The sequence below is a fragment of the Schistosoma mansoni genome, chromosome W (genome assembly GCF_000237925.1).
Source record: "Schistosoma mansoni strain Puerto Rico chromosome W, complete genome".
NCBI lineage: Eukaryota > Metazoa > Platyhelminthes > Trematoda > Strigeidida > Schistosomatidae > Schistosoma > Schistosoma mansoni.
The window spans coordinates 4998136-5017645 of record NC_031502.1 but is presented as its reverse complement, the minus strand read 5'-3'; the positions used below and the strand labels follow the sequence as shown (position 1 = coordinate 5017645).

The window sequence follows — 19510 nt, the reverse complement described above, 5'->3', positions numbered from 1 at the left end:
CTACGCTCAAACTACTTCCGTTCCGGCATTTGAGTAGTGTCATTAGTTTTTTTAATACTTAAGTGGTTGGTGGATGAGTTAATTAACTCACTTTCTTCCCATTTATGAAATGATATCCGCTTGAGAACCACTGGAAATCATGATATAACACAAGCAAAATTGTTTTATTATAGTCAGCGACTCCATGACAACTTTTTTCAAGTACGAACTCACATAAAATAGAACGTACAACCTTTAGTTCTCTTAGAGAGTATGTAACTGTTTACACACTAAGTTGGAAATCTAGAAATAGTGTTTCTTTTTATTTTGAATAGGGATGCGAATGGTGCAATCACGTGATACCTATAAAATATTATCAGAGATGATGAAAACAGGCGGGCGGGTAAAGAAGTTCTAATGTTATAAATCCCAATTCCTTCTTATTAAACTAGATAGGAATGAAAACTAGTCACAATAAATTGAAAATTCAGAGACCATACAATCATCATTTTTATATGAACAATGGATTCGTGTGGGATTTTATATCTGTGGACGTTGAAATCAAAGAACTACCTCTTCAAAGATAAATATCATAAAAACAATAACCAAGGAAACCTAAGATAAAATTAGATAAAACTAAGAGATATTTGATGAGTGTATTTTGTCATAGTTATCTGACAGAAAAATAAAGTGAATTGAACGAAATCGAGCTGCCATATAGATTTTAACTCAAATGAAAGGAAACGTCAAAAAACACTGAAATGATTCGATAGCAATAGTGAATGAGAAAGAAAGCACGCAAAGGTATTGCTGTAATCGAAACGATTATCGAGAAAGTGGTAACTTTCAGAATTATTTTACAAAGAACCAATTACGAGAAATAAACATTGTGTAATTATTAAATAACTGCATTATTATATTTCTATATCTCCCGCACTGTAAGTTTACTTTGGACCCACTAACTATTGTTAATTAATTACTGACATTTTGTTCCGTTTTCTATAACCTTTTGGTTTGATTGCGTATAAATTATGATTCATTAATTGTGATCTGTTAATTCATGTATATAAACAGATAAATGGTTGAAATATACGTACACACAATTTGCCCGCAAATATGTTCTGTTCTCCAGCCAGGGTATACTTATTTCATCTACAGACTAGTATCTTAAGCTTCAACCGAGTACACTATTCGACCGACAATGATTTACCTTGATCAGTCATGAAACAGTCCAAAAGCCTATCAGATTAAAATTTAAACCTTTCCTCTGTCTTAGTGTTGAGTCCGACAAGAGAATACAGCAAACAAGCAAACTTTCCTTACTTATATTTTAGACACTCATAAATTTATATTCAGTAATACTCAAACATACACCTGTTTATATAAATGGATTATCTGACCAAAACCCATACCAAATAAGAAATCATACTTTTAGACACTATTAAACCATAATTAATAAAGAATGGAACAGAATATGAATAATTATTGGCAATAGTTAAGAAATAGTCAAATGTATAATAATAATAATAGTAATAATAATAATAATAATAGTTGATGCATTCAATAGGAGATGAGAGCAAAGGACGCTATATAAATACTTCCGAAAGTTACAACCTCAATTATCGTTCAGACATAACAGGCTATTGTATATAAACTAGAGAGAAAGACCTCAGCATTTTAAATGTTTGATACTTTTGTTGTGCAGGCTACTTATGTTGACAGATATAAGTAATATGTAGCAGCAATCAGAAGTTCAATACCTGTCAGCAGAAGATTGAATTGGAGAGAACAGGTGAGGAAACAGAAAGTAATTGTAGAAACAAAAGAATTAAAATAATCATGAAGTTTATTTATTTATTTGAACACATAAATATTGGTACAAAGGGACACAAAATACATATGCGCCACACAAGTCACCTGATTTGTGTGTGGGCTATGATACTGCCCGGGTGCTCAGACAGAAGCAGGTGGTTTTCTTAGGAGGCCACATCCCGAGCCTTTGACCTAAACGTCTGATTCACAAGGCAGTAGAGCAACGTCAGCAGATGCAGTCCCATGGTAGCAGGTAACAAACAATTGGTTCATATGCCATTTGTTCCCTCAGGGTACTGGAACCCATGTACACCATTGGTTTGGAATCAGAGTTTTCCAACTCCACTAGGTGGACTCTCAGTGTTCACCAACCCGGTTAAAGAGCCGGAAGTTCGCTTTTCGTCCTCTCAATTTCGTAAACAACACGCCCGCCACGAGAAGGCAGTGAGTACAACTTCCCTGTCAGTGATTGTATGCACGTGGCCATGTGAGAACATTTTGGGAGAAAAAGAGAGAGAGCTGACCCTCCCCACCTTCGGCCGTACCAGGGCATTTGGGGGCAACCGAAAGATGTGCAAATAATATAATTAGTGTATGACTTGCAAATTTTACTTAGGCACTGTGTAATTTGACATAAGACAATAAATTGGTTATCCCCACCTAATTTATCGTTCAATACACTATCACTTTTCCTCTACAATGGCAAAAAAGGGATTAATTTTAGTTACCGTTTTCAACCTTCCAGATATTCGTGTTGCTGATTTTATATGATATAGGATAAAAGTTATTCATTTTTTCTAATTTCGCAAAAAAACCAAGAAGTTATTCTCTCGATTCTGATTAGCTTGTTATCTCTATATCCATATACGTAGTGATAATTTAAATAGAAATATTATGCATAATTAAGTACAATTCTGTTCTTGTTTAAAGAAATAAATAAAAGACACTAACTACCACTGAGTCTAGATTACCTAGTTGAGGTCTGTGCGGTTATCATAATCAGTGGTTAGATTATCCGAATGATATAGCTAAAAATCGTTCGCAATGACGCAGATGAACTCACATTTTTCCTCCTCTTAGATCCCAAGTTTTTAAATTCCTTGTAATTTTTGTTAATCTTACTAATTTATATCCTCTCGAATCGTATCCTCGATGCCTAATCCTTTTTGTTACCATCAATACTGTTAACACTTTTAATATTCTGGGATTTGCACTGACAATTTCATCTGTCTGTACTAATAAGGTATGGCAAGTTAAGCCGATGTACACATAAGCCAGGTTCTATGTTGCGTCTGACTGACTAATTGACTGTTACTATTACTACCTTTTCACCATTAAAAAATACAATATGCCAAAAACGAAAACAGTGAAAAATACACTTACTTTATTATTGATTATGTAATATTGTGTCCGATAGCAAACAAGCATCTTCATATCTAATAAAGTGCTTACAATATCAGGAACTGCTATTCCTAATTCTTGACTCATACCTGGAAAAAATGTGAGTTCATCACCGTCATAATAATAATAACAATAATAATAATTTATCGGCATGAAAATTCTTCAACAAAAACAAATTCTAGGTTAGTTGAAGGGATTTTGTGGAAACCAGTGTAGTTTATAGGTTTTATTCACCACAGACTAATAGCATAGATCCGAAATCCCTAGGGTTTGATCCCTAGAAGGGTTGAAGGTGCTCAGTGCTGAATCCCATACTAAGGTAAAAAGTTGTTTAATGCACCCTGGTTTCTAATGTTACCCTAACTGAGATCAATCTGTGATGAATACAACTTACAAAGTATGATTTATTTTAAATTAAAAATGTACTATTTATATGATATTTTTACTTAGCCGATTTATTTACACTATAAATAAGAAGGGTCTGTATAGAATCCATCAGTGGGGAATTGCCAATGATCAATAAGAGTAACAATAAGTCTACTTCGATTGTCAGTTAACAAAAACACTGTGAAATAAGATTAATGTATTGTATTTCCTGGACTTAAAGATAAAAGACTAATGTACAACTCCATTTCTGCTACATTTCCATAGACCAGATCTGTTCTACTTACATTCGTAGCATGTAACTTTGCTTGCTAATGGTTTTCTAAATATATTTTCACTTATGCAATTATACTGCTTTCTCAATCAATCATTTTTTTTAGAAGAATGAACACTTGTTTCCACTTGAAGTTGCTTCATATATCTCCATGTTAATTGGTAGTCAGACTGATTAATGCAACTGTGGATCTCTTGAAAGATGAATTTCTGGACATTATATAAGGTTAGACTAGCTTTGTTAAAATCAAAGACAAGTAAACACACAAAACTACCGCCGTCTAAATTTCAACTAAAGCTTTTAATAACCCAACAAAATAAATCATCAAATCATAGGAAACCGAAATTTCAACCATCATAATAATAATGAACTGGTCCTAACATTTATAATCACGTTTCATTGTTGAAAATAAAAGAATAAAAGGTCATATATAATTAATTTGCATACTCTCCATCAAACAAGCTGATTATGAATGAAGACGCTGACTTCCTTACGTATGGGGGCATCGTTAAGCGAACGAAAACACTTCTGGCTGAAGTCACTGACTGAAGACCAGTTTAAAGCAGTCATCCTCATCTGCAGTCGACAATTACAAAATTTTGGTGACATTATGACGCGGCTACCGTGTCGATTGGACCGGGATCCCAAACTAACTCTGAGTGATATTGCAAATAAATAACAAAGGCTAATTAATCTTCAGCGCGATACTACTATGGTTCAGTGTGGAGATTACGACCGCTTCGAAGTTCACATAGCCCAGCAACCATCCAACGCTGTCAAACTCGGGCCTGTTATACCTAGCTCATCTTACCCAAGCTCAGTTCAATAAACGAAGACAAACCCTCCGGATCCCTCCTGGCACTGTGTTGCGTGGCATTCGGTAAGAACACATCCGTTCAAGCAACGTCGTTGCAGGAAATGTAAATCCATTGGTCACAAAGATGGATTCTGTCAAAGATGGAAATCAAACCAACCACCATATCAGTCCATAAACATAAGAAAGCCTGTTTCTAAACCCTGCGCTAATTCGTTGAACCTACTAGAATCGTATCAGAGCACAACCCTAAGTGAAAGAAAATTTATTATTTTTAATACTAATGGGCATTCATTTAGATCCCAAATAGATACAGCTTCAGATATTACCATTACCTTCCGTAAATCTTGGATCGAAATGGGCAGCCCACGCATTCAGCCAACAATATAAAAGGATCGTACAGCATGTGGTAGTTATCTGCGTTTGTTCGACCAACTAGATTGTGACGTTTCTTTCTGAGAATCGGTGCTCACTGGGATATACTACGCAACGCCAGTTAATTTAAATCTACTTGGTTTAGATTAGTCCGACCGATTGCAGCTAGCTAAAGTCCCATTAAGTACCATATGACACCTGGCAAGACAAGCCCTGGAACCTGAAGCACATACAAAGAAGTTACGGACGCAGTTATCAGATATCTCCCGGTCGGCGCTCCGCTATGAAGGCAACCCTTCGGTTGAAGCCGGAGGCTAAACTTGTCTTTCGTCCGAAGAGACCAGTGCCATATGCAGCATTATCAAAAGTTGATGAACTCAATCTCCTAAAATTAAAAGGAATTATCACTTCTGTTTCTTATTCTGCTTGGGCAGCACCTATTGTGGTTATGGAGAAAAATGGTACAACACGCACATACAGGCCTTAATGCAGCCCTTGAACAAAATAATTACGCACTGCCTATTCCCGAAGATTTGTTCACTATGCTAAACGGTGGGATATTATTCGCGAAGTTGGACCTTGCTGATACTAATTAACAAATGGAGGCGGCTGGGGAATTGAGAGAACTACTGATCATTAATAGCCATTGTGGGTTGGCTCTGTATAACCGTCTACCATTTGGAGTCAAGATAGCCCCACCTATCCTCCAGCAACTAACGGAATACCATCCTACTGGGTATCACAAATTACCTTGATGTTACCTTAGTTATTGCCACTTCATTAGAAGAGCAACGAAAATGCAAGAAGGTCGTGCTACAACGCATCTGTGATAATGGCTTTCGGCTACATCCAGAAAAGTGTCAATCTTTCTTAAAGTTGGTAAAGTATTTGGGATTTATCTTTGACGCCGCAGGTTGCGAACTAGATCCCCGAAATATTCGAGTTGTACAGTTAACGCCTGCTACCATCAATGTGTCTGCCCTATGATCCTTTTTGGGATTAATTATCTATTACTCAGCTTTCGTAACGTCGATGCATGACATCCGGTCCACACTGAATCGTCCGCTAAATAAGAACACCAACTGGAATTGGACAAAAGATTGTGAAGTAGCTTTCTGCAAATTCAAGACAATTGTTAGCTCTCAATTGTTACTGGCACACTACGATCTGTTCATGCCAATCATGGTGGCTACGGATGCTTCATAGTTTGGACTGTGACGTCATCTCACATCAGCTACCGAGCTATTATACACGAATACAACACATTGACTCTGGCAGAAAAGAACTATAGTCAAATAAAGATAGAGGCACTTGCCCTTATCTCCGCTGAGTTGTTTCCGCAAGTTCTTATGCGGTAGGAGATTCGCATTGCTAACAGACAATAAACCTCTTCTCAAAAATTTTGGCACAAAATCTGGTATTCCAGCCCAGTCTGCAAGTCGCCTCCAAGGTTAGGCTTTGATCCCACTAGATTATGATCCCTAAACCCAATACCGGAGCACCCAACACTTTGGTCAGACAAATGCCTTGTCACAGATAATCAGTAAACACGCTAAGGCAGAAAAATACACGGTTATCGCCTCCCTTTCAACAAAAGACCACGACGCAGCATGTTACCTAACGAGAGCCATTTATTCTTGATCAACATCATAATCAGAAATTCCAGTCAATTACAAAAACAACCCGATCATTAAAAAATTGATATACTACACCATTAGCAGTTGGCCGTCTACCGTGTTTGAGGGTGGCATGAAACAACTTTACCATCGTCGAGATTTGTTGTGCATCGTAAACGAATGCTGGATGTTTGAAGAGAGACTAGTGGTGCCGAAACCTCTACGACCGAAAGTACTGAAACAGTTTCATATTGGCCATCCTGAAGTAAAACGAATGAATTCCATAGTCCGGAGTTTTGCTAACTGGCCACTAATCGACCAGTACATCATGGAATTGGTAGGCAGATACATGCAGTGCCAATAGGTGGCAAAATTTGACATTAAAGTGCCACCGATTGTATGGCCACAACCCAAGCAGCCAGCTCAATCGACGGAACTACTTACTTAGTTGTAGTTGATTGGTTTTCGAAATGGCCGGAAATCAACCCATTGTGCTACCACCGACAATTAAGACGCTACAGCTCTTGACGGAGATCTTTTCCCAGAACGGACTGCCTGATGTAGTTATAACATATGATGGTTCAGTTCTTTTGTTGTCAGTTTCAGGAATTTTACCAATGACTGGCCACCACACATTCCCGCTCTCCCCCTTATCATCCGCAGGCAAACGTCCAAGGACAAAGGTTTGTGGAGACGTCTAAGAGAGGCCTACTCAAGTCAAGAGGGAGGGAGACGCCAATCGAGTTACTAGAGAACTTTTTATTTGTTTACCGAACGACACCAGACGATACATTACCAGAGCAGAAATCCCCAGTAGAGATCCTCATGGGAAGAAGATTGAGGACGATCCACAACCTGATGCTACAGAGAACCAGGAGCTACCGAAGAACGGAGTTGGGTCTCGGGTGTTTACTGGGGACTACAGACAAAACCATGATACATGGAGGGGAGCACATGTGATTGGAAAGCGAGGACAAGTCAAGTATGAAGTGGAGGTGTGAAGAGATAGGTGGACTCGGCACCGGAACAAACTAAGGAAACAGTTAGCCTAAGATCGCCCGTCGACAGAAATCTCTGCTCGGAGTTCTGATGGATACCTTCAATCTATTACTGATCCCAATGAAGGAAGAAGTCCAAAAACAAATCAACCTACGTATCAGGTGTTTATCTCAACAATGACGACAAACAGTCAAGACGCAGATGAATCCCATGAATATGCACTATTAGAAAGGAGAGGTGTTAGACAAACTAGATCCCCAGAAATCAATTCGTAAACATCCTGTTTTTGTAATTTCATTGTGGAGATTTGGATCTATCGTCTTCGCGCCAAAAGCTCCCATTATTACTTTTAATTTGTGTTACCCACCCGGAAGGACCTTAAATTTAATTGGTTCGTCTTCTTTTTCAGCACTCTATTTTGTGACGCTCTTCAGGGACGCTTTTGTATTGTAATTAGAGAGGGGTTTTGTGGATATGATAGTAATTTAATAGTTGAATTCATGAATAGATTGAAGCTAGACCACCATGGAAAACTTGAAAGCATTGGACGGCCATTTCGTTTTAGTACGGGACTCCTTAGCAGTGCGCAGCCACGATCCCACCTCACGAGATTCGAACCTAGAACCTATCATTCTCGGGCTTATGTATGATTTGGGTGCTTGTTATTCATTCTTCCGGGTTGGTTGTGGAATTATATATTTTTCCTGTGGACTTCGGTCTTTTTCTTCTACTTAACAGGGCTGGAATGCAGAATAATAACTTAGCTTCGTCCAATTATTGCGCTTCTGGTTTACGTTCTGTTCCCTGGCACCAAGGTAATATCATAATAACTAAATTTGTATCATCTCGTTTCTGATATTTTAGCCTGAAATTTGATTAGTCTTGGTTGGCATATGTGCATTTTATGTTGACTGGCCCTATATAGCCACAAGTGTATAGAAAAATAAATGAAACGTAGTCAGTAGGAAAGTCCACGATGCGCGTCCTGTTCTATTTGGGACTCATCAGTTAGATGTATCTGCACCTTAAAGCTGATGCTCACTCAGAGACTGATCAAATTTCAGTCAATATATCAACAACAGAATCATCCAAATAATTACAAATTAAGTTAAAATTCATACCCGTCGCACAAATGAGAAACTATCTGGACTTGGCAGGTAGGTAAATAACGTGTTGAAGTTTCAAGCAAAAGGTATTAAGTTCGAGTTCCAGAGTGAACATTAAACCTGAGGTACAGGTACATCTGGATAATGAGTCCTAAACAGGACAAAACTAGCGTCCTGGATTACACTACATGTCACATTTCATGCATTACGCACAAATTTATTTTATAGAACGTTTGGAGGATGAAAGTTTTTGACAAGTATAGTACTATCACACCTCATACGATTATCTAACTGTTATTCCTGAAATTTTTAAAGACTATGTCCAACCCAGACGTAGAACGACAGATGAGATTTTCAAACGAAAAAACAAACTTTTCAATTAGTTAAACAGTGACATATTAATCGATTACTTTATTGAAAATACATTTAAAAACCTTATTTGTGATGCAGCACTAAAACCATCGACGTAATTTCCGTTTTAAAATTGCTTTAATCGAAAGAACGATTGCTGAAGTCATCTTAAATACATCTGATTGTTGCTTTGGTCTCGAAATGAAACGTTGAAAATTTAATAAATGACACATTTTTTGAAAAAAGAATCGTAAATTATGGTCACTTACTTCGAATATTAATTGACTTAGCTGTGAATGACGATAGGTATTTTAAAATTTCAAAACGCCAATATCTTCTGTAAATGATGATGCCCAAATCTGATAATGGACGTTCTGGTGTACCAATACGTTGTTCTAGTCGACTTAAAATATAACCTTTGAAATTAGAAATAACCATTTCTTAGAAACAAAATTAATTGTATTTTTTAACTAGTATTAGGAAGAATATGACGATTAGACGAAAATCAAAGACAAATGCTTCAACATAAATTTTATCATTATTCTTCAATTCCAAACTAAGGAGTTAACACAGACTACTGTAAGATTATTCTTTAGAAGATAGTTGTTACAGAATACCCAACTGTAGCCACTACCGTAAGATGGTGATCAGATTACCTTATCTTGATGAACTGATGGAGCTATATTTGGTCAGGGCACTTATCTCTTCTAGGTCCTACCATGCCACACAAGTCAGTTAGAAAATGGTGAGACTAAAAACAGGACCTTAAAGTCCGATGGAGACGTCATACTGCGGACCCTACAGGTGAATGACGAACAGGCTGTTAGAGTTGACCTAGTAAATAACCTGTCTTCTTAAGTATGTTTCAAATTTGATAATTTGTATAAACTCAGTTTTTCTTAAACCTTTTTTATTCCTTTTCTGTTTTTTTTTGGGTAAAAAGCTTGTTGAAATAACTCGTGCTGAGAATTCTATATTGTACCAGATTATAATACTAAATAAAATAATAATAATAATAATAATAATAATGAAGGGTTTCCTTCACACGACCAGCACTTGCAGCGATGCTGAATGAAAGAATGGGACTTCCATTGCCGACTGTAATGTCTTATCTATAAAATACGGAGCCAGTATTGACCGACCTTGAAGTCGGCGCTTCCTCCCCCCCCCCTAGTTGTTCAAGACCACTAGAAGTTTGACTAGAATATAACGAATTTTACATTTTAAGGGAAGCCTTTATAAAGTAGTTCGATTGACAATTTTCATAAATATTTAATATACACATACTCATCTCAATAAGCATACGACCAAAACCACGACATTGATACGGTGGTAAAATGAGAATACACGAAAGATTATTGTACACAGCATTGACGGAGTTGTCACGTTGATCATCAGCTTTTTGCTAGATGAAAAATAAAATGTATGACGATAGTCATTAATCACAATCCAAGAACAAAGAAAATTTACCAGGAAGCTTCAAAACAACAACGGATAAAGAAGTTCGAAAAATGTTCTAATACTGAAATTTATTAAGAAGATTTTTTTAATAATCTCTTCACATTAATTAAATGGTAGAAGATTTGTTTGAATGACCAATGTAAGTGTATTTACTTATAAGCCTTAAATTTGATATTTAATCAACCTTAATTATTGCCTTTCGAAACAATCCCCTTTAATGAACCCGCTTCCTTTGGTTACGCTAAAAATCCTACATTTTTTAAATTTAACTAAAGGTGAATAATATGCCTCAAAAATATTAGATAATGCAAAGATAGGTGTCATTAAGTGAGCCAAAGAAGTAAATACACTACACTCAATAAGAATACATCAGATTGTGATTCAAAAAAAGTTAACAAACATCTCTGTGACGATTTCTACGAAAAAACTAAAGAAGAGAAGACTACTGATAAATCTTCTGATTGAACGATTGGACCGGTTTCCTAAGCTCTTCTAATAACCTTAGGCTAGCCACCATCCATTTCTGCTTATGATGCTTGTGATTTAAGGCAATCCGAACAGGATGCACATATGCCAATAAGAAACTGATCAATTTCAATCCTAAACACCAATGGTAAAATCCAAGCAACCAATACAACAATGAATTAAAACTTCACCCCATTTCACAAGGTAGTGGCTATCTGGACTCAGTAGCTAAATGGATGACGTGATGGCGTTTGGAGCGAACGGTACTAGGTTCGAGTCCTGAAGTAGACATCAGCTCTGAGATGCAAGTACATCCAGCTGACGAGCCCCAAATAGAACGAAACGTACACCCTGGATTCCACTGCTAGCCAGCATTCATCTCTGCTTATATGCCTATGTACAGTTGGATATAGTGCCCCCGAATGCCCTGGTACGGCCGAGAGTGGGGAGAGTCCGCTCTCCCTCTCCAAATGCTCTCATATGGCCACGCGTATATAGCCTCTGCTAGGGAAGTCCTACTCACTGCCTTCCCGTGGCGGGGGTGTTGTTTACGAAATTGGGAGGACGAAAAGCGAATGTCCGGCGCTTTAACCGGGTTGGTGGACACGGCAAGTCCACCTAGGGGAGTTGGAAAACCCAGATTCCAAACCAATGATGCACATGGGCTCCAGTATCCTGAAGGAACAAATGGCGTATGAATCAATCGTTGATCACCGGCTACCATGGGAGCGCCAGAATGACAATGAACGCCACAACAATTGAATTATTTAGTTCAGAGAAGATTAACACCATTAAAAACTTATAAAACCACGAGTATATTTTACTTACTTTTGAGAAATAACCAATAATATGTGAACCATCTTGATCTGTTTCAGTTAATACATAGAATAAAAATGCAGGAACTTGATCTAATTCATGAACTGTTTTTTGTTTCAGAAATAATTTAGCTAATAAACATAAATTTCGACAGTATTCCTGTTGAAAAATTTGACAAAATTTTTATTAATATAAAGACTTATCACTAAACAATCTTCTTTTTAAAATGTACTAATTACCAAGAAATATTAATAGATAGACAGATAGAATGACAAGTTAATTTAAGGTATACATCGTACAGTAATATGTTTTTTTTATAGCATAATCAAAACAATGATGTAATCAAGCTATTTATATGATTAAAAAGAATACCGCTCGTTGTTAACTGACAATGTTTACTATTCAAACTAACGACTTACAACCGACTCTTAATTGTTTCCCAGCTAAACATCAATACACGATACTAATTACCGATATAATAGACCAATAAAACTAACTACAATGTGAAAATTATATAAAATATACTTTAAGTAAACAAAGATACAAACATTTGACTTGTGAAAAATTTAAAATTGGCCTACCACATGACGATATTATCAAGTTGAATGGTTTTATTTTCATTGCTTCAAGAACAAACTTCCTGTGGTGAATCATTGTCATTTACATGCGTTAGTTATTTGATACATTAAAAATCATGATATATAAATAAATCCATGAACAACAATTATATTTTTATTTTGTCTTTTTTGTATAATTTATTGGTAACCAAGTAGTAGTGATCAATATCACGTTTTTTTATTCCCTTAGTGCTGACCAAATTCTATCGATCAAGTGGCAGTGTAGCTAATAGTTTAAGTCAATATCGTGTGTACTACGCTCACATGATAAGTGTTTGGAGGTAGTGATGTGGTTTGAACAATATTTAAGGATTAGATAGAAACGACATTGGTCACTACGCAAATAAGCAATCAACTATAACTATTTCATTCCCACAGGATATCAGTAATAGCCTGAATAGATTCGTAGTCATGTCTCAATCCGTGAAGCCAGGTTCGAATCATATGGAGAGCATTTTCCTCCCAAAACTGCAAATAAACCTTGCTGACGAATACCCCCAAGAACAAAACTTATGTTCAGAGTTTTCTACTGACCATCACCAACCAACACTTAGTATCCTTTTTCTACGAGTAACGAAATTCTTAATCAATGACCTATCTGTCTAACATCAGATTTGGAAAAAACAAAGACATCACAATGTGTGAAAAAAAGAAGATAAATACATGACTATTCCACTTTGAAAATAAAGAATTTATAAGCTAAAAAAACTAATTCCCAGATATTAATCTATGATTTCAAAATTTTGATCATTTATATTCTCATCCTTTCTACACAACAAAAAGTTTACACTAGTCAAACAAAACAATAGGAACTATGTTTAAGAAATTTACAAAAGTTACAATTCAGTAACTAAAGATGTTTCAATGAGAAAGTTTCGTGAACCATTCAAAATCTATATTTTACACTATACACAACTACTAACTTTACATACATACACAATTACTCTGTGTATATTAAGAAGTCTTCAAATAATGATGGAGATACTATTAAAAGATTCTACTTTCCTACAAACAATCTACAAAAACGGATCAAAAAGATTATGATAAATTAGCAGAAAATATTACTTCCTTATTTCTAATATCTACGTAATTTACGAGTTTAATGAAAAAGTTAAAAATTCCAAAATATGTATACGTCACTTATGAGTGTTTGAATATTCTCGTTTTTGAGACGAAAAACTGAAATCGGTCAGTTCCTTTTGGTATATGCACATCCTAAGCGGATACCCTCCATGTTGTCATCCAGTTACGAGCATTTTCAAGCTAGCAATGGAATCCATGAAGTGCGTTTCAACCTGTTTGGGACTCGTTACCAGGGTATACCTAGATCTTAAGGTTAGTATTCACTCCTGAACTTGAACTCAGTGCCTTTCGCTTTAAACGCTAAATGCCCCATCTACTTCGCTACCGAGTCCAAACAGTCATTGGCTTTTCCAATGAGAATTAATTTTATTTCATCTTTGCTTGTGATTATCAATAAAACCCATGAGAAATTAAACAAAACTTTTTTTTAAGAATACTTACCTGATGTTTTTGTCCATCAATTTCAAAGAACGATAAATTCTCTTTACGATATATCTCATTACCTGGAGGAAACGTTCGATCACAATTAATCTGTAATGATTATCATGATACATGAATAACACTTTACCAACAAAATAAAGACAATTATTCAAATATGAAATCATTAAAAAGACAAACAGTAGGGATATGTGAGAAAAAGGATAAGAAAATGTGATGTATGTAGTAAATAAGTTTACTACTCAGCAGAAGTTCAGTCAATCATAAAATATATATATATATACATATCAGTCGATAAGTGGACCTCCTGGTAGGAGATCAGTGCTCGAAAATTCAGTCAACGTGAACGTTATTTTTAGCAGTAGGTCTATGATGAAATTGAACACAAATGGAGATAGTGAACAGACTCGTCGGACACCACTTGAGGTTGTAAAATCATATGACAGTTCGCCATAAGCTCTCACTCGACTGGTAGTGTTCGAGTAAAGAGCCTTCACAAGGTTTATGTGTTTCTGGGGTACACTTTTCAATGACACACTGCCACAGAGCCTCTCGGTCTACAGAGTCAAATTCTGTTTTTAAGTCAAGAAAGACCACCATTGTCGGACGCCGATAAGCATGTCTGTGTTCTATGAATTGCATCTACTATTTATCAGTCCTGGAAAGTAGAACATATTAAAAAGTCTACAGAAATTCACGGTGCCATTTAGATCTAAACAAATATCATCCATCGATGTAATTACATGTTGACACCAAACATTTTAACTTAAAACTATATCATCACATACTTTTCCTCACTATAATAAGTAGAATCATTAATCCGTAAAACGCAAGGATTACTTTGATTACTATACGGCAAGTATTACGTGAACAAAATTATTGGTGATATGAAGGGAATTATGGGAATGTGATAACTTGTAGACAAAAGAGCAAGAGTAATATAACGAATACACTTACTTTATGACGATTATATGCAACTGTATGGCGCATTCCAGATAGACAGAATTCACAAATGTATATGGTAGGTAGACAACTCAAATCGGCAGGATAATTACTGTGGTACCACGGTTGTAAATCCCATGTCCCAAAAATAACAGAACGTATGCGCTGTTCTGTAGCGAACTCGATATTTTCGGAAAATGCTTAATCTTATTTTGATGTAAAATTACAAACTACCATTATTGGGTACATTTCCTGAATTCGAAGCTACTCGTGCACACAGAAGCAAATGTTCCCGGGCATCCGTCTCCTTGAATGCAGAAAAAAATAAAAAATAGACAATAAACCCATCTTTAACTGATTTTAAGATATTTCTTAATAGACAAGCAAGACTTGAAACGAAAATAAATAAACGTAGGTCAAATAATGACATTTTCAATCAAACCGTCGTATAATGCGATGAAATAACTACCAAAAACGGAAGTTTATTAAAGCTAACATTAGGAACAGTGGTTTGCATTTATGATTTATCTTTAACAATATTTCATGTGATCTTTGATTAGAAAGTCTTAAAGTTCTTCAGTACTAAACAAACAAGCGTATGCTTTTAACACTAGTTGGTGCATTCCTGAGTTGATTTTGAGTCTTGTGGTTACTAACCTATACGTTCTTCTAATTTTAAGGTATTTCAAACCATCAAATAGGTAGTGAACTACCGTATATGTCACGTGTAAACATCTGTTTATCAAAGGAGTAGAAAGTCAAAGATATTTAACATGTAGGATTAAAGACAATTATCCACTAATCTGTTTCACGTTTTTCCCATTTTTATGCGGTATAACCAGCTCACAAATAGGAGTCGAAGTTCGGATACAAACCATTACGACAACGAGACTTTTCACCTAGTACAAGCATATAAAATACGTCAAGACCAGTACAGACGGTGTAAACGATGAGATAACTAAGTTAAATCTTAAAATCACCAAGTCGAAGATGAAATTGTTTTTCAGGATCAGCATTACAAAATAAGGGACCAGAATGTCCAACACACAAAACTTAAAGCTTTAAAAATAATCTATGAAAACAAAAATCGAAAATGGGATAGCACTAATGAGATATTTAAAAAGATTCTTTAAGTTGGAAATAAACAAAATGAAACGAATAAATCTTATATCTGCTTACGTAAGTTGAAACCAATCTTTGTTGAGCACGACGAAACTGATACAACTCCACTTGACTAGCTAAATCATCAAGCATAGGTTCCCTTTGTGTAGTCTTAAACTGATGTGAACGGTCGACCCTATGTTTAACTTTAGAAGGCGATGGTGAGTTTTGAGATATCCGTCTAATGGATTCTGGAACAACAAGACCTTCTTCCCGAGCACGCATCTCCGCCCATTTCACAAAGCCCATATTGTGATACAAAGGGCATCCAGATAGGGTCACGTGTGCAGTATCTCGGCCATTAATATGACCAATCCCAGAACATCCAATTAAAGGACAATTAAGAGGGATATTTGAACTGTTCGCTGATAAGGCCTGATTGAATTCTATAGAAAACAAGAATGAGAGTACAGATAACTACTTTTCTGTTTTTGCTTCACAGACCATGAGACAAAACGATGCTTAGATTTAGGCAGTTTGGAACGTGAAAATGGCACAGGTCTTTCCATTTGAGAAAACTGATCACTTTTTATTGACCTGGAATGGAAATTTAAACAAACATCCCAGTCAAAAATAAATGCATCACAGAGAAAAAGCAATAAGAACAAATCAGATTCGAAACCAAGTTGCGAAGCTTTAAGCAGTTAGATGTTACTAACCTGCAAATCCAAAACAATCACTTTCTAGATTTTTCTCAACGTGATTATTAATAAACGGTAAAATAATGGGATAAGACATACTATAAATATTAAAATACAGATTCACAAACCCCATAAACCGCTTCGAACGCGATGACCTGGATGTAAAAACATAACAGCTTCTAACCAGTAAGTCATAGGTTCGAAACTCCTCTTACCTACTGTGGTTTGGCCAGTCGCATTGTGTCACTGACCTTATATTCCAGTGCATAATCCCACATTGAGTAAATGAAATTCATCTCTCACTACACTGAAGTGACGTAAAAACTTGAAATGTTTGGTTCTAGTTAACAAAAATAGCACTGTTTGCTGAAAATGCCCTAATTTGTGGTCTTGAGTGCTGTTAGAGGCATGAGGACAGTTGTCACTTCCTTCCTATACTATATCCTTATATACAACCTTTTATATTCTACCACCACTAAATTAACCATTTTTATGAATCCAGTTTTCATTTTGTTGTGCTAACGAGGTATGGCAACTTGGACCGATGCATAAATGTGCCTGGTCCTACGTTGTAGCTGACTGACTGATATGCCCTAACAGCTAGATAATTTAACCAAAATTTCGTGCATATACTATACCCTAGTTAAACGCTTCAAAGTGACTAAAGTTTCCCAAGAACACTGGTATTGCTCAAAAGTTGTTCATCAATTATAGTCCCCTCGAAGTTATCAGGGTTACCGGATTAAAAGTCAGATATGACCTGTGCTGACAAAAACAATTAATTATTTTGGTTCAACGAACAGTACTTATATTATATAATACAGGAGCCTTCCGTGTCTTCTTACATGTTTCACGATTCCAATTACCCGCAAAAGCTTATAAAAGTCACATATAAGCATCGTTTTGTCAATCCTAGAAAAGAGCTGTTAACAAACAATTCAGGTGAAAAATTGTGTCGATTAAAAATCTACCCGGCAATAAAAATCTCATGAAAAAGTTAATCTGAGAGATTGAGATACATTTTAAGATTGCATTATTATTTAGATTATGAAAGAAATACCAATACCCAAGAATGAATCTGCATGAAACACTCAAAAAGTGATGATATCATTACTTCTTTTAAAATATTATCAAAAAAGAATCATCACCAGCTAATTGAGTGTAAACATACAATACGAGTAAGCGCTACTTGCGTTTCCAATTCTTTAAATTTTCCACAAATATTTCATTATTGATTTTATAGTGACATCAAGTGAAAAGACAACGTATTAATGCTTACCAAGGCTATCGTTTGCTAGGCCTGATCGCGAGGTTTGTGATAAACCAATAAAACAAATACAAATACATTTCCATATGATGCACAGTATGTAGAGAGAATGACTGTCACAGTTCGAACTAATTGTAGCGCACTACCTAAATATTGCGCACCACCTAAATATTGCGCACCTTTTACTTCAATGTATTTGATGTGATATTGTATAAACTAATTGATTTCCTTGCAATTCACTTCTCGTTGTTTCAATACGGTTAGAGATATTTGTCAATTTCCAATATGTAGCAATCTATCAAATCCACTAGTCAGTTTAGCAGTTATATGCGGATTTTTATATCTTTTCAGTCTGAGTGGATGGATGTCAAAATTTTAAAAGTAAAAATGGGAAGACAATAACATGTACAAACCCGAAAAAATATTATATGGATATATCGAAAGATACAGTGCGTAAGCAAATCCAGATGAGATGAGTTTGACGTTCAGCTTTTGAGTACGTTTCCGCAGAGCCTAAAATTACCTTGTACGCTAAGACAGTGAAAGAATCTAGAAAGGAAAGGAACGATAGAACTTGTCAGCCGACGACTCAGAAAATAGATAGAATGCTTTTCCAATACCTAATATCTTTAGTACGATCGTATACAAAACCGATTCATATTCGGTTATGTCCAATGGGTGGTAGTTTGGCCACTCGATTGCATTACTTCAAGTCAGTTTGGCAGTTACTTGAGGATTTATATTGTGGTTGAATGAGTGCGTTTGTCTCAGAGCAGTAGGTTTTCTGGATACCAGTAACTAGCACATTACCAGGTAGAAGGTTGGTTGGTGTGAAATTAACAGTGATAAATCGAGTCGTAAGAGGTGATTATTTCAATAATGAATAAATAATTTACTTAGTATTATGTATGTAGACGGAATAGAAAAAGTAAGAGGGGACATTGTGGACTTCAAGGTGAGGCCATGAACACGTTTTACGCAGTATTAGGGATAACACTGGGGTGATTGCACAAAATTGTCAATGTATAAAGTGGAGAATTGCGTTAGCATCGGCTGCATTCTTTACGTATATTGAGATGATGTGCAAGCGCTTTTTAGTTACACGCCTGAGATCAAACATTGAGGAGATAACATGAAGTAGATTTCCATCGAAAGTGTAAATGGTTTGTGTCGAATAGGGCGGAGTGTTCATAACAGGACATTTCTACATGTTACGTTTTAACTCATTGTCTACTGCCCACTCCTCTATTGATATAAGGTCCTCTTGAATCTCAAATGAACCTTTTTCGCTTTTTATGGACATCCAGGTCTTTGACTCGTCTATGTAAATCAGGCTTGTCGAGCAAATTCTATCGTCAATGGAGATCAAGAACAGGAGTAGACCTAAAAATCTTGTTTGTGAAACACATGATGTCAAGGCCCTCCAACCGGCGTGCACTCTTTACCTTAATACGAAACATCCCGTTCTTTAGGAAGTCTCGGAGCCAAGACAGAAGCAGGCCATTGAA

The 19510-nt window shown here is 36.1% G+C and overlaps 1 protein-coding gene across 1 annotated transcript; it reads right to left on the bottom strand.

The window, feature by feature from the left end:
* Positions 1–3111: 3111 nt before the first annotated feature.
* Smp_198670 (putative myst histone acetyltransferase) lies at positions 3112–18147 on the bottom strand (the record flags this gene model as incomplete). Its single annotated transcript, XM_018799988.1, has 9 exons — positions 18015–18147; positions 16113–16631; positions 15168–15240; positions 14949–15133; positions 13995–14084; positions 11866–12012; positions 10399–10516; positions 9381–9527; positions 3112–3281 (listed from the first exon to the last, which is right to left on the bottom strand). Exons 2-9 carry the CDS (start codon positions 16341–16343, stop codon positions 3112–3114), a joined length of 1161 nt encoding a protein of 386 aa, XP_018653846.1. The 5' UTR covers positions 16344–16631; positions 18015–18147.
* Between the last annotated feature and the right edge of the window lie 1363 nt (positions 18148–19510).